The sequence below is a fragment of the Anomaloglossus baeobatrachus genome, chromosome 2 (assembly GCF_048569485.1).
Source record: "Anomaloglossus baeobatrachus isolate aAnoBae1 chromosome 2, aAnoBae1.hap1, whole genome shotgun sequence".
Lineage (NCBI taxonomy): Eukaryota > Metazoa > Chordata > Amphibia > Anura > Aromobatidae > Anomaloglossus > Anomaloglossus baeobatrachus.
In genome coordinates this window covers 437,704,161-437,719,834 of record NC_134354.1, presented here as the reverse complement: position 1 = coordinate 437,719,834, position 15,674 = coordinate 437,704,161, and the positions used below count along the sequence as shown (strand labels likewise).

The following is a 15,674-nucleotide window of genomic DNA, read 5'->3' as shown; positions in this document are numbered from 1 at the left end:
ATAAATGGTGTCATTCAAAAGTACAACTTGTCTCGCAATGAAAGCCCTCAAATGGCTGTGGGCGGAAAAAATAAGTTACAGCTCTTCGAAGAAGGGGAGGAAAAAAACAGAAAATAGCCTGGTCATGAAGGGGTTAAAGCGCCTAAATGTAAAATACTGTTTTATCTACAGTTGCTTTAGATAGCGCTAACTGCATATGAATCTTTGAATAAGTCCATCCTAAATAGGCATCATCATGTAATGTTTCTTGCTATACAAGAGCATGGTCTGTGTAAGAAATACACCGCCCAATTTTTAAAAATATATTTTAAATTAAAAATCTCAGGAATTTAGGACCTAAAATATAGGGCTCTTCAAAATCTAAGCTTTAGGCCACATTCACATCCATGTGTGACGGTCTCTGGCTCTGGCTCGGTCTCGGATGCCGCACAGGCATATGAGTCTGTCCGGAGGCTCGTAGTCAGTATCCACTCTGCAACACAAGGATGTGGGTATCCGGTCTAACTTGCATACACCACCATTAACTTTATTCAGTACTCTATCAGTGATTGAAAAGTATTTCAACTCGGTAATCGCATAACATCACTTACTAAAAAAATGCAGGTAAACTTACACCCATCAATGTGATGCACCTTCAATGGATATAGAATTTATACTTGAGAATATATATTGCATTTATTTTTATCGTTGTATAAACAGTTTGTGTATTTTTTAGATTATGGCCAGTCCTCGCAGACCCCCTATGAAAGTCAGCAGTCCTATGGTAGCTATGGACAGACTTCTGAATCGTCTGTAGGAGGGTAAGAGGTTTCATTCATTTAAACTAACTTTACAATGCATGATTGTTTTCATAAAGAGAAGAACCCTGGCCAGATTTTGATTGTTTAAAAGTGCATTGTCTCTGTAGGGTGGCATGCAGTCTTTGGGTAATTTGGTTTCTACTAGTCCTAGGGTTGTGTTCACAAGTTGTAAACTTGTTGCAGAAATTTCCATATCTACTTTGTACCTGATTGGGTCTTTACAAATATTCACATATCTGGAATGGATGCTTAAAGGGAACCTGTCACCACTTTATTGGTCTATAAGCTGCTGCCACCACTACCGGGCTCTTATATACAGCATTCTAACATGCTGTATATAAGAGCCCAGGCCGCTGTGTAGAACATAAAAATCACTTTATAATACTTGCCTAACGGTTGCGCTGTCGGCCATATGGGTGTCTCCGGTGCCGGCGCCTCCTCTTTTCACCATTTTCGTCCTCTTTCTGAAGCCTGTGTGCATGACACGTCTACATCATACACACTTGCCGGTCCTGCGCAGACGCACTACAATACTTTGATCTGCCCTGCTCAGGACCTGAATGCCGGCGACTGTGGATGACGTAGCCGCATCATGCACCCAGGCTTCAGAAGATGGAGGACAAAGATGGCAGAAAAAGAAGGCGCCGGCAGCGGACAACGGAGACGCCCATAACGCAACCGTTAGGCATTATAAAGTGTTTTTTATGTTATACCCCCGGCCTGGGCTCTTATATACAGCATGTTAGACTGCTGTATATAAGAGCCCGGTAGTGGTGGCCGCATCTTATAGGCCGAAAAAGTTGTGACAGGTTCCCTTTTAAGGGTTCCTTCAGATGAGTTTATTATTTGTGCAAGTGCAGTATGGACCCATTATTATAGGCAGTGTGTAAATGCATATGGCTGGTTTTACACACAGACCAATGGACTTGGGTGTTGGAGGATTGCAGTATGCATCATTATATGCCCACTAGAACATGTGAATAGGCAGCACCTGCATTTTCCTGCTATGAAGATGTTTACATGGAGCCCGTCATTTCCAGAACTTGCAGGCATGCGAACCTAATTTGTCTCCCTATTTTCTGCAACAGATCTGCTATGCGTGACCGTGCAACGTGGCATTCCAGCTATTCTGAACTACAACTCCCAGAATGCTCCGCGACCCATAGCGTTTTCATTTTTCTGCATTTATGGCTCAGTGCTTATTTTTTGCGTCTCGAGCTGACGTTTTTAATGGTACCATTTTTGCACAGATGCTACGTTTTAATCGCCTGTTATTGCATTTTGCACAAAATTTGTGGCAACGAAAAAATGTAATTTCTTTGTCGCTCCATTGGGAGACCCAGACAATTGGGTGTATAGCTTCTGCCTCCGGAGGCCACACAAAGTATTACACTTAAAAGTGTAAAGCCCCTCCCCTCTGCCTATACACCCTCCGTGCATCACGGGTTCCTCAGTTTACATGCTTTGTGCGAAGGAGGCTGACATGCACGCATAGCTCCACATCTTAGTCAGCAGCAGCTGCTGACTATGTCGGATGGAAGAAAAGAGGGCCCATAACAGGGCCCCCGGCATGCTCCCTTCTCACCCCACTCTTGTCGGCGGTGTTGTTAAGGTTGAGGTATCCATTGCGGGTACGGAGGCTGGAGCCCACATGCTGTTTTCTTTTTCGCTCTATTGGGAGACCCAGACAATTGGGTGTATAGGCTATGCCTCCGGAGGCCGCACAAAGTACTACACTTAAAAGTGTTAGGCCCCTCCCCTTCTGCCAATACACCCCCCGTGCTCCCACGGGCTGCTCAGTTTTTTGCTTTGTGCGAAGGAGGTCAGACACGCACAGCACAGCTCCACAGATTAGTCAGCAGCAGCTGCTGACTAGGTCGGATGGAAGAAAAGTGGGCCCATATAGGGCCCCCAGCATGCTCCCTTCTCACCCCACTTTTGTCGGCGGTGTTGTTAAGGTTGAGGTATCCATTGCGGGTACGGCGGCTGGAGCCCACATGCTGCTTTCCTTCCCCATCCCCCTTAGGGCTCTGGGTGAAGTGGGATCTTATCGGTCTCCAGGCACTGAGACCGGGCTTCATCCACAACTCCTGTGGAGCCTGATGGATAGGAGCCGATACCGTTCAGGGACATGGCCCTGCATCTTAAAGGTACTCTGTATCCCTATGGGGACCGCGCACGGCATCACCTCAGCTTTGCTGGGTGTGCTAGTGCACCGGGGACCGCGGCGCTGACCGGGTCTATATGTGCCATTACACACTCAGCGTCGCTGAGTGTGTTTATATGTAAGGGCTACCGCACTGACCGCCGTTGCCACGGGACACTGCGGCGCGGCTGGGACTTGTAGTTCGCCGGGGACTTTCACGCGACCGCGCTTTTACGGCGGCCGCGTTTATTACTACAGTCCCCGGCTTCATTGCGGCCTAGTTTCCCTTTTTTTTTTCTCCCGCCCTCAGCCCTGACAGGCAGGGGAAGGGCGGGACGCTGCACGGAGCGAGCAGCAATGAGGGCTGGAGTATGATTTACATGCTCCACTCCCCTCACTGTACACAGTATGAGCGCCCGTTTCGCGCTCTTTCTAGGCCACGCCCACAGCTTCCTCAGCTCGTCAGGACGCCGCAGCCATTCCTGTCAGCTCCACCGACGCTGCAGAGAGGGACATATTCATGGGAGACCCAGACACGGTCTCTGGTGGCCTCACAACCGCTTAGGCGGCTGGTAAACAGCACATGTGGTGCTAGCCCCATGGTGCTGTATTGTATGGGTACATTATTTGTGTACTGTATATAATTTACACTGTATGAGCACAGTTCTTTCTGGCTATATACCCTATTGTGTTACTCAGGGAAAACTATAGCATGGCGCCCATAAAAGGCAGGGGTGCCAAAACACAGGCTTATTATGTTGCCTGCGCCGCATGCAAGACCCAGCTACAGGCAGGTTCCACTGACCCTCATTGTGTGCAGTGTTCGACCCCTGTGACACTTCCTCAGCCGGATCCTCTGCTAAGAGGGGCCCAGGGGGAGCCACCTGTTGACACTGTCCAGGTGACGGGGACTGAGTTTGCAGCCTTTAAGGATCAACTCTCTGAGACTATGGCTAAGATACTAGAAGCCTTGCAGTCCAGATCGGTATCTCAGCAAAGGGACTCTGTTGAATCATAGTTCCCTGACCCTCCTCAGTTGGACCAACAATGTCCTCACGGGGTATCTCATACATCCCAGACGGAGGGTTCGGACTTAGAACCTAGCCCCAGATCGTCTAAGCGAGCCCGCTTAGAATTTCCCTCGACATCATATTGTTTAGGGTCTCAGCGGGGGGATTCTCTGGTTGATGATGCGGAAACAGCTGATCAGGATTCTGATCCTGGGAGCGCTCTCAATCTTAATTCTCCAGACGGGGACGCCATAGTGAATGATCTTATTGCATCCATTCATCAGTTGCTGGATATTCTTCCCTCAGCCCCTCCGGCGGAGGAGTCTGATTCTCAGCAGGAGAAATTTCGCTTCAGGTTCCCCAAGCGTACACAGAGTATGTTTCTAGACCACTCTGATTTCAGGGAGGCAATCCAGAATCACCATGCTTGTCCGGATAAGCGTTTCTCTAAGCGCCTTAAGGATACACGTTATCCTTTTCCCCCGGAAGTGGTTAAAGGTTGGATTCAATGTCCCAAAGTGGATCCTCCAATCTCCAGACTGGCGGCTAGATCCATACTTGCAGTGGAAGATGGGGCCTCGCTTAAAGATGCCACTGACAGGCAGATGGAGCTCTGGATGAAATCCATCTATGAAGCTATCGGAGCTTCTTTTGCCCCAGCATTCGCAGCCGTATGGGCGCTACAAGCTATATCAGCAGGTCAAGCGAAAATTGAAGCGGCCGCGCCACAAGTGGCTTCCATTACCTCCCAGACCTCGGCAATTGCGTCTTACGCTATGAATGCTGTCCTGGACTCTGTGAGCCGTACGGCAGTTGCGACCGCCAATTCGGTAGTAGTCCGCAGGGCCTTGTGGCTACGGGAGTGGAAGGCAGATTCCGCTTCCAAAAAAGCGTTTAACCGGTTTGCCAATTTCTGGCGACAGGCTCTTTGGCGAGCGCCTGGATGAAATCATCAAACAATCCAAGGGAAAGGATACATCCTTACCCCAGCCCAAGCAGAACCTCTCCCAACAGAGGAGAGGGCAGTCGAGGTTTCGGTCCTTTCGGGGCGCGGGCAGGTCCCAATTCTCCTCGTCCAAAAGGTCTCAGAAAGAACAAAGGAACTCTGATGCATGGCGGTCTAAGTCACGTCCTAAAAAGGCCATTGGGAGCACCGCTAACAAAGCGGCTGCCTCATGACTTCTACCTCCTCTAGTAGCATCCTCGGTCGGTGGCAGGCTCTCCCGCTTTTGCGACACCTGGCTGCCACAAATAAAAGACCGCTGTGTGAGAGACATTCTGTCTCACGGTTACAAGATAGAGTTCATCTCTCGTCCCCCGACTCGATTCTTCAGGTCTTCTCCGCCTCCCGAGAGAGCCGAGGCTCTTCTGCAGGCGCTGGGCACTCTGAAGGCAGAAGGAGTGGTGGTCCCTGTTCCTCTTCATCAACAGGGCCACGGTTTTTACTCCAACTTTGTTTGTGGTCCCAAAGAAGGACGGGTCTTTCCGTCCTGTCCTAGACCTGAAACTTCTCAACAAACACGTAAAGACCAGGCGGTTCCGGATGGAATCCCTTCGCTCCGTCATCGTCTCAATGTCCCAAGGAGATTTCCTTGCATCGATCGATATCAAAGATGCTTATCTCCACGTTCCGATTGCCCCAGAGCACCAGCGCTTCTTGCGCTTCGCCATAGGAAACGAACACCTGCAGTTCGTGGCACTGCCATTCGGCCTGGCAACAGCCCCACGGGTTTTCACCAAGGTTATGGCTACTGTAGTAGCGGTCCTCCATTCTCAGGGTCACTCGGTGATCCCGTACTTGGACGATCTGTTGATCAAGGCACCCTCTCTAGAGGCATGCCAACACAGCCTCGACGCTACCCTGGAGACTCTCCAGAGTTTCGGGTGGATCATCAATTTTCCAAAGTCAAATCTGACACCGGCCCAATCGCTCACATACCTTGGCATGGAGTTTCATACCCTCTCAGCGATAGTGAAGCTTCCGCTGATCAAGCAGCGGTCACTACAGACAGGGGTACAATCTCTCCTTCAAGGCCAGTCACACCCCTTGAGGCGCCTCATGCACTTCCTGGGGAAGATGGTGGCAGCAATGGAAGCAGCCCCTTTCGCGCAGTTTCACCTGCGTCCTCTTCAATGGGACATCCTACGCAAATGGGACAGGAAGCCGACGTCCCTCGACAGGACCGTCTCCCTCTCTCAGGCGACCAAAGCTTCCCTTCGGTGGTGGCTTCTTCCCACTTCATTGTCAAAGGGGAAATCCTTCCTACCCCCATCCTGGGAAGTAGTCACGACGGACGCAAGTCTGTCAGGGTGGGGAGCGGTTTTTTCTCCACCACAGGACTCGGGGTACGTGGACCCGGCAAGAGTCCTCGCTTCAGATCAATGTTCTGGAAATTCGGGCAGTGTATCTTGCCCTGAAAGCGTTCCAGCAGTGGCTGGAAGGCAAGCAGATCCGAATTCAGTCGGACAACTCCACAGCGGTGGCTTACATCAACCACCAAGGCGGAACACGCAGTCGGCAAGCCTTCCAGGAAGTCCGGCGGATTTTGATGTGGGTGGAAGCCATGGCCTCCACCATATCCGCAGTTCACATCCCGGGCGTAGAAAACTGGGAAGCAGACTTTCTCAGTCGCCAGGGCATGGACGCAGGGGAATGGTCCCTTCACCCGGACGTGTTTCAGGAGATCTGTTGCCGCTGGGGGATGCCGGACGTCGACCTAATGGCGTCCCGGCACAACAACAAGGTCCCGGCATTCATGGCACGATCTCACGATCACAGAGCTCTGGCGGCAGACGCCTTAGTTCAGGATTGGTCGCAGTTTCAACTCCCTTATGTGTTTCCACCTCTGGCACTGTTGCCCAGAGTGTTACGCAAGATCAGGTCAGACTGCCGCCGCGCCATTCTCGTCGCTCCAGACTGGCCGAGGAGGTTGTGGTACCCGGATCTGTGGCATCTCACGGTGGGCCAACCGTGGGCACTACCAGACCGACCAGACTTGCTGTCTCAAGGGCCGTTTTTCCATCTGAATTCTGCGGCCCTCAACCTGACTGTGTGGCCATTGAGTCCTGGATCCTAGCGTCTTCAGGGTTATCTCAAGAGGTCATTGCCACTATGAGACAGGCCAGGAAACCAACGTCTGCCAAGATCTACCACAGGACGTGGAAGATATTCTTATCTTGGTGCTCTGATCAGGGGTTTTCTCCCTGGCCATTTGCCTTGCCCACTTTTCTTTCCTTTCTTCAATCAGGATTGGAAAAAGGTTTGTCGCTCGGCTCCCTTAAGGGACAAGTCTCAGCGCTCTCTGTGTTCTTTCAGAAGCGTCTTGCCAGGCTTTCTCAGGTACGCACGTTCCTGCAGGGGGTTTGTCACATAGTCCCTCCTTACAGGCGGCCGTTAGAACCCTGGGATCTGAACAAGGTTCTGATGGCCCTTCAGAAGCCACCTTTCGAGCCGTTGAAGGATATTTCTCTTTCTCGCCTTTCGCAGAAGGTGGTCTTCCTAGTAGCAGTCACATCACTTCGGAGAGTGTCTGAGCTAGCAGCGCTGTCATGCAAGGCTCCTTTCCTGGTGTTTCACCAGGACAAGGTGGTGCTGCGCCCGGTTCCGGAATTTCTTCCTAAGGTGGTATCCACCTTTCATCTCAATCAGGATATCTCCTTACCCTCTTTTTGTCCTCATCCAGTTCATCAATGTGAAAGGGATTTGCATTTGTTAGATCTGGTGAGAGCGCTCAGAATCTACATTTCCCGTACGGCGCCCCTGCGCCGCTCGGAGGCACTCTTTGTCCTTGTCCTTGTCAGCGTAAGGGGTCACAGGCTTCCAAATCCACCCTGGCTCGGTGGATCAAGGAACCAATTCTCGAAGCCTACCGTTCTTCTGGACTTCCGGTTCCCTCAGGGCTGAAGGCCCATTCTACCAGAGCCGTGGGTGCGTCCTGGGCTTTGCGGCACCAGGCTACGGCTCAGCAGGTGTGCCAGGCGGCTACCTGGTCGAGCCTGCACACTTTCACCAAACACTATCAGGTGCATACCTATGCTTTGGCGGAGGCCAGCCTAGGTAGGCGAGTCCTGCAGGCGGCGGTTGCCCACCTGTAGGAAAGGGCCGTTTTACGGCTCTATTACGAGGTATTTTACCCACCCAGGGACAGCTTTTGGACGTCCCAATTGTCTGGGTCTCCCAATGGAGCGACAAAGAAGGGAATTTTGTTTACTTACCGTAAATTCCTTTTCTTCTAGCTCCAATTGGGAGACCCAGCACCCGCCCTGTTCCTTTCGGGCTGTTGTTTTTTCGTGTACACATGTTGTTCATTTTGAATGGTTTCAGTTCTCCGAAATTTATTCGGATTGAAGTTACTTTAAACCACTTTATTAGCTTTCCTCCTTCTTGGTTTTGCACTAAAAGTGAGGAACCCGTGATGCACGGGGGGTGTATAGGCAGAAGGGGAGGGGCTTTACACTTTTAGTGTAATACTTTGTGTGGCCTCCGGAGGCAGAAGCTATACACCCAATTGTCTGGGTCTCCCAATTGGAGCTAGAAGAAAAGGAATTTACGGTAAGTAAACAAAATTCCCTTCTTTGGCGTTTATAATTTTTTTGCTGCTACAGTTTACTGATCAGATTAATTGATTTTATATTGTGGTCGGGCATTTCTGAACTCTGCGATACCAAATGTGTATTTTTTTAACCCTTTAATTGTTAATGGGGTGAATGGGGGCGGTGATTTCAACGTTTACGGGATTGTTGGTTTTTTCTTTGTCGCTCCATTGGGAGACCCAGACAATTGGGTGTATAGCTTCTGCCTCCGGAGGCCACACAAAGTATTACACTTAAAAGTGTAAAGCCCCTCCCCTTCTGCCTATACACCCCCCCGTGCATCACGGGCTCCTCAGTTTTTATGCTTTGTGCGAAGGAGGCGCACATGCACGCAAGCTCCACATTTTAGTCAGCAGCAGCTGCTGACTATATCGGATGGAAGAAAAGAGGGCCCATAACAGGGCCCCGGCATGCTCCCTTCTCACCCCACTCTGGTCGGCGGTGCTGTTAAGGTTGAGGTACCCATTGCGGGTACATAGGCAGGAGCCACATGCTGTTTCCTTCCCCATCCCTTAGGGGCTCTGGGTGAAGTGGGGATCCTAATCGGTCTCCAGGCACTGGGACCGTGCTCCCTCCGCAGCCCCTGGGGGAATCTGCTGGACAGGATCCGGGTATCGTCAGGGACAAGGCCCTGCTACTGTGAGGTACTCTGTGTCCCCTTGGGGATGACGCATGGAGCGCCTGTGTTATGCACGCTGCAGCACTGCTGGTGTGTTAGTGCGCCGGGACTACCGCGCTGACCGCGCTTGTTTGCCGGCCGCGCTTATAACTTTACTCCCCGGCTTTTGCGGCCTAGTACCGCATATTCCCGCCCCTGGACCTGCCAGTCAGGGGAAGGGCGGGACGCTGCGCTAGACGTCAGCGCTGAGGGTTGGAGCATACTTAGTATCCTCCTCCCCCCTCACTGAGCACCGTGGGGCACCATATTCCCGCACTTTCTAAGGCACGCCCACGGCCCCCTCCTCCTCACAGAACGCCGGCAGCCATTCCTGTCAGCACTTCTGAGCTGGAGAGGAGAAACACAGCTCTGGGAGGCCAGGCAGGGAATCTGGTGGTCACACAACCGCTTCGGGCGGTCGGTAAGCCGCACCTGTTACTATACATTTACTCTGTACGGCCGCACTGTTGTTTTTGGCTATATACCCTCCCGGATTGTACTCTGAGGAGACAACAGCATGTCGTCCGCAAAAAGCAAGGGTGCCAAAGCACAGGCTTACTTTGCAACCGGTACCTCATGTGCGGCTATGCTACCGGCAGGTTCCACCTACCCTCATTGTGTGCAATGCTCGGCCCCTGTGGCACTCACTCAGCCGGAGCCTCTGCCACTGGTGGCCCAGGTGGAACTACCTGCTGCCACTGTCCAGGTGACAGGGACAGAGTTTGCAGTATTCGCTGACAAACTTTCTGAGTCTATGGATAAATGGTCTGCTAAGATACTAGAAGCCTTGCAGTCCAGACCGGTAACTCAGGCCCCGGGCACTGTTGAATCATTGACCCCAGGCCCCCCTCGGTTGGAGCAGCAAAGTGCTCCTGGGGTGACTCATAGGTCCCACGGTGAGGTCTCCGACACGGACCGCAGTCCCAGACCGCCTAAGCGGGCTCGCTGGGAGCTTCCCTCGACTTCATCACACTGCTCAGGGTCTCAGCAGGAGGACTCTCTAGAGGATGAAGCGGAGGTGGCAGATCAGGATTCTGATCCTGAGGCCGCTCTCAACCTAGATACACCTGAAGGAGACGCCATAGTGAATGACCTTATAGCGTCCATCAATCAGGTGTTGGATCTTTCTCCCCCAGCTCCTCCAATTGAGGAGTCAGCTTCTCAGCAGGAGAAATTCCGTTTTAGGTTTCCCAAACGTACAATGAGTACGTTTCTGGATCACTCCGACTTCAGAGATGCAGTCCAGAAACACCGAGCTTGTACAGATAAGCGCTTTTCTAAGCGCCTTAAGGACACACGTTATCCCTTCCCCCCCTGACGTAGTCAAGGGTTGGGCTCAGTGTCCAAGGTAGATCCATAGTTGCAGTGGAAGATGGTGCTTCACTTAAAGATGCCACTGACAGACAGATGGAGCTCTGGTTTGAAATCCATCTATGAAGCTATCGGCGCGTCCTTTGCTCCGGCATTCGCAGCCGTATGGGCACTCCAAGCTATCTCAGCTTGTCACTCTGAGATTAATGCAGTCACACGTGCCTCTGCTCCGCAGGTGGTGTCCTTAACCTCTCAGGCGTCGGCGTTTGCGTCCTACGCCATAAATGCTGTCCTGGACTCTGCGAGCCGTACGGCGGTAGCATCCGCCAATTCGGTGGCAGTCAGCAGGCCATGTGGCTACGTGAATGGAAGGCAGACTCTGCTTCCAAAAAGTTCTTAACCGGTTTGCCATTTTCTGGCGACCGCCTGTTTGGCGAGCGATTGGATGAAATCATTAAACAATCCAAGGGAAAGGACTCATCCTTACCCCAGTCCAAACCAAACAGACCTCAACAACGGAAGGTACAATCGAGGTTTCGGTCCTTTCGGCCTGCGGGCAGTCTCAATTCTCCTCGTCCAACAGGCCACAGAAGGGTCAGAGGAACTCCGATTCATGGCGGTCTAAGTCACGTCCTAAAAAGACCGCCGGAGGAACCGCTCCCAAAGCGGCCTCCTCATGACTTTCGGCCTCTTCAAACCGCATCCTCGGTCGGTGGCAGGCTCTCCCGCTTTTGCGACGCCTGGCTGCCACATGTACAAGACCGATGGGTGAGAGACATTCTGTCTCACGGTGTTACAGGATAGAGTTCAGCTCTCGTCCTCTGACTCGATTCTTCAGAACATCTCCCGCCCCCGAGCGAGCCGATGCTCTTCTTCAGGCGGTGAGCACTCTGAAGGCAGAAGGAGTGGTGATCCCTGTTCCCCTTCAGCAACGGGGTCACGGTTTTTACTCCAACTTGTTTGTGGTGCCAAAAAAGGACGGATCTTTCCGTCCCGTTCTGGACCTAAAACTGCTCAACAAACACGTGAAAACCAGGCGGTTCCGGATGGAATCTCTCCGCTCCGTCATCGCCTCAATGTCCCAAGGAGACTTCCTAGCATCAATCGACATCAAGGATGCTTATCTCCACGTACCTATTGCACCAGAGCATCAGCGCTTCCTGCGTTTCGCCATAGGGGACGAACACCTTCAGTTCGTGGCACTGCCTTTCGGCCTGGCGACAGCCCCACGGGTTTTCACCAAGGTCATGGCAACAGTGGTAGCAGTCCTACACTCTCAGGGACACTCGGTGATTCCTTACTTAGACGATCTGCTTGTCAAAGCCCCCTCTCAGGTGGCATGCCAACACAGCCTGAATATTGCTCTAGAGACTCTCCAGAGATTCGGGTGGATCATCAATTTCCCAAAGTCAAAACTGACACCGGCCCAATCACTGACATATCTCGGCATGGAGTTTCATACTCTCTCAGCGATAGTGAAGCTTCCGCTGGACAAACAGCGTTCACTACAGACAGGGGTGCAATCTCTCCTTCAAGGCCAGTCGCACCCCTTGAGGCGCCTCATGCACTTCCTAGGGAAGATGGTGGCAGCAATGGAGGCAGTTCCTTTGCGCAGTTTCATCTGCGTCCACTTCAATGGGACATTCTCCGCAAATGGGACAGGAAGTCGACGTCCCTCGACAGAACGTCTCCCTTTCTCAGGCAGCCAAGGCCTCCCTTCGGTGGTGGCTTCTTCCCACCTCGTTGTCGAAGGGGAAATCCTTCCTACCCCCATCCTGGGCGGTGGTCACGACGGACGCGAGTCTGTCAGGTGGGGGAGCGGTCTTTCTCCACCACAGGGCTCAGGGTACCTGGACTCAGCCAGAGTCCCTCCCTTCAGATCAATGTTCTGGAGATAAGGGCAGTGTATCTTGCCCTAAAGGCGTTCCAGCCGTGGCTGGAAGGCAAGCAGATCCGAATTCAGTCGGACAACTCACCGCGGTGGCATACATCAACCACCAAGGCAGAAACACGCAGTCGGCAAGCCTTCCAGGAAGTCCGGCGGATTCTGCTGTGGGTGGAAGCCACAGCCTCCACCATATCTGCAGTTCACATCCCGGGCGTAGAAAACTGGGAAGCAGACTTTCTCAGTCGCCAGGGCATGGACGCAGGGGAATGGTCCCTTCACCCGGACGTGTTTCAAGAGATCTGTTGCCGCTGGGGGACGCCGGACGTCGACCTAATGGCGTCCCGGCACAAACAACAAGGTCCCGGCATTCATGGCACGGTCTCAAGATCACAGAGCTCTGGCGGCAGACGCATTAGTTCAGGATTGGTCGCAGTTTCAACTGCCTTATGTATTTCCTCCTCTGGCACTGCTGCCCAGAGTGTTACGCAAGATCAGGTCCGACTGCCGCCGCGCCATCCTCGTCGCTCCAGACTGGCCGAGGAGGTCGTGGTACCCGGATCTGTGGCATCTCACGGTGGGCCAAACCGTGGACACTACCAGACCGGCCAGACTTGCTGTCTCAAGGGCCTTTTTTCCATCTGAATTCTGCGGCCCTCAACCTGACTGTGTGGCCATTGAGTCCTGGATCCTAGCGTCTTCAGGGTTATCTCAAGAGGTCATTGCCACTATGAGACAGGCCAGGAAACCAACGTCCGCCAAGATCTACCACAGGACGTGGAGGATATTCTTATCCTGGTGCTCTGATCAGGGTTTTACTTCCTGGCCATTTGCCTTGCCCACTTTTCTGTCCTTCCTTCAATCCGGAATGGAAAAGGGTTTGTCGCTCGGCTCCCTTAAGGGACAAGTCTCAGCGCTCTCTGTGTTTTTTCAGAAGCGCCTAGCCAGACTTCCACAGGTACGCACGTTCCTGCAGGGGGTTTGTCACATAGTCCCTCCTTACAAGCGTCCGTTAGAACCCTGGGATCTGAACAGGGTGCTGATGGCTCTTCAGAAACCACCTTTCGAGCCAATGAAGGATATTTCTCTTTCACGCCTTTCTGCAGAAAGTGGTCTTCCTACCGTGTTTCCCCGAAAGTAGGACCCCCCCGAAAGTAAGGCAGGGTGGGGGTTTCGGGGGGGTCCGCCAATGTAGGGCACCCCCCGATTGTAAGGCAGGGTAGCGGGGGGGCCGGGGAATGTAAGGCCGCCTATGGGTGGTGGTCGCGGCGTAATGTAAGGCCGCATATGGGTGGGGGTCCCTGGGGAAAGTACAGGAACTTACCGCTGCCGCTGTTCCCTCGCTCCATCCAGGCCTTCTCCAGTCTCGTGCCACCCGTGGTCCGCCTCTGGTGAATGGCCCCCGCAAGGCTCCCTGCTGGCCATCAGCTCGAGCTGTGATTGGCCAGTCAGCCGGCTCGCAGCTGATTGGCCCTCAGCTCGAGCTGCGATTGGCCAGTCAGCCGGCTCGCAGCTGATTGGCCCTCAGCTCGAGCTGCGATTGGCCAGTCAGCCGGCTCGCAGCTGATTGGCCGAAATCAGCCGCGACGTCACCGCCTGCAGGCTCGCTCCGATTTCGGTAAGTTCCGAAACTGTGTGTGGTGTGTGTGTGTGTGTGTGTTGTGTACGGTATGTGTATGGGTGCCGTATGGGCTGTATGTGTCAGTGTGTGTGTGTGTGTACGGTACCGGTACGATATGTGTGTGGGTGCCGTGTGGGGCTGTACCGGTACCGTATGTGTCAGTGTGTGTGGTGGCAGAGTGGGGGGCAGAACCACTATATGGGGAGGCTGCAGGGGGGAGGATGGGGTGGATGCCGGATCTCAAACAATGGGGAGGCTGCAGGGGGGAGGAAGGGGTGGATGCCGGATCTCAAACAATGGGAGGCTGCAGGGGGGAGGAAGGGGTGGATGCCGGATCTCAAACAATGGGGAGGCTGCAGGGGGGAGGATTGTCATTTTTTTTCCAATGTAAGGCCTCCCCCGAAAGTAAGGCAGGGTGGGACTTTTGGGGGTAAAATTAATGTAAGACAGGGCCTTACTTTCGGGGAAACACGGTAGTAGCAGTCACATCACTTCGGAGAGTGTCTGAGCTAGCAGCGCTGTCATGCAAAGCCCCTTTCCTGGTGTTTCACCAGGACAAGGTGGTTCTGCGTCCGGTTCCGGAATTTCTCCCTAAGGTGGTATCCCCCTTTCATCTCAATCAGGATATCTCCTTACCTTCTTTTTGTCCTCATCCAGTTCACCAATGTGAAAAGGATTTGCACTTGTTAGATCTGGTGAGAGCACTCAGACTCTACATTTCTCGTACGGCGCCCCTGCGCCGCTCGGATGCACTCTTTGTCCTTGTCGCTGGCCAGCGTAAAGGGTCGCAGGCTTCCAAGTCAACCTTGGCTCGGTGGATCAAGGAACCAATTCTTGAAGCCTACCGTTCTTCTGGGCTTCCGGTTCCCTCAGGGCTGAAGGCCATTCTACCAGAGCCGTGGGTGCGTCCTGGGCTTTGCGGCACCAGGCTACGGCTCAGCAGGTGTGTCAGGCGGCTACCTGGTCGAGCCTGCACACTTTCACGAAACACTATCAGGTGCATACCTATGCTTCGGCAGATGCCAGCCTAGGTAGGCGAGACCTTCAGGCGGCGGTTGCCCACCTGTAGGAAGGGGCCGTTTTACGGCTCTATTACGAGGTATTATTTTACCCACCCAGGGACTGCTTTTGGACGTCCCCAATTGTCTGGGTCTCCCAATGGAGCGACAAAGAAGGGAATTTTGTTTACTTACCGTAAATTCCTTTTCTTCTAGCTCCAATTGGGAGACCCCAGCACCCGCCCCTGTTCCCTTCGGGCTGTTGTTCTTTTGTGTACACATGTTGTTCATGTTGAATGGTTTTCAGTTCTCCGAACTTCTTCGGATTGAATTTACTTTAGACCAATTTATAAGTTTCCTCCTTCCTGCTTTTGCACCAAAACTGAGGAGCCCGTGATGCACGGGGGGGTGTATAGGCAGAAGGGGAGGGGCTTTACACTTTTAGTGTAATACTTTGTGTGGCCTCCGGAGGCAGAAGCTATACACCCAATTGTCTGGGTCTCCCAATTGGAGCTAGAAGAAAAGGAATTTACGGTAAGTAAACAAAATTCCCTTCTTTTTTACTATTTTTTTTATTTTATTTTACTAGTCCCCCTAAGGGGACTTTAAGCATCAGTAGTCTGATATCTCATTTTTTTATGTTGATCACAAC

The 15,674-nt window shown here is 52.6% G+C and overlaps 1 protein-coding gene across 2 annotated transcripts in view; it reads left to right on the top strand.

Annotated features, from left to right (window-relative positions):
- TAF15 (TATA-box binding protein associated factor 15) overlaps positions 1-15,674 on the top strand; it is a 109,994-nt gene that overhangs the window by 14,590 nt on the left and 79,730 nt on the right. For both annotated transcript variants that reach the window (XM_075336259.1, XM_075336260.1), the window contains one exon: positions 716-800. In XM_075336259.1, coding sequence (XP_075192374.1) covers positions 716-800 — 85 coding nt within the window. The remainder of the gene's footprint in view (positions 1-715; positions 801-15,674) is intronic.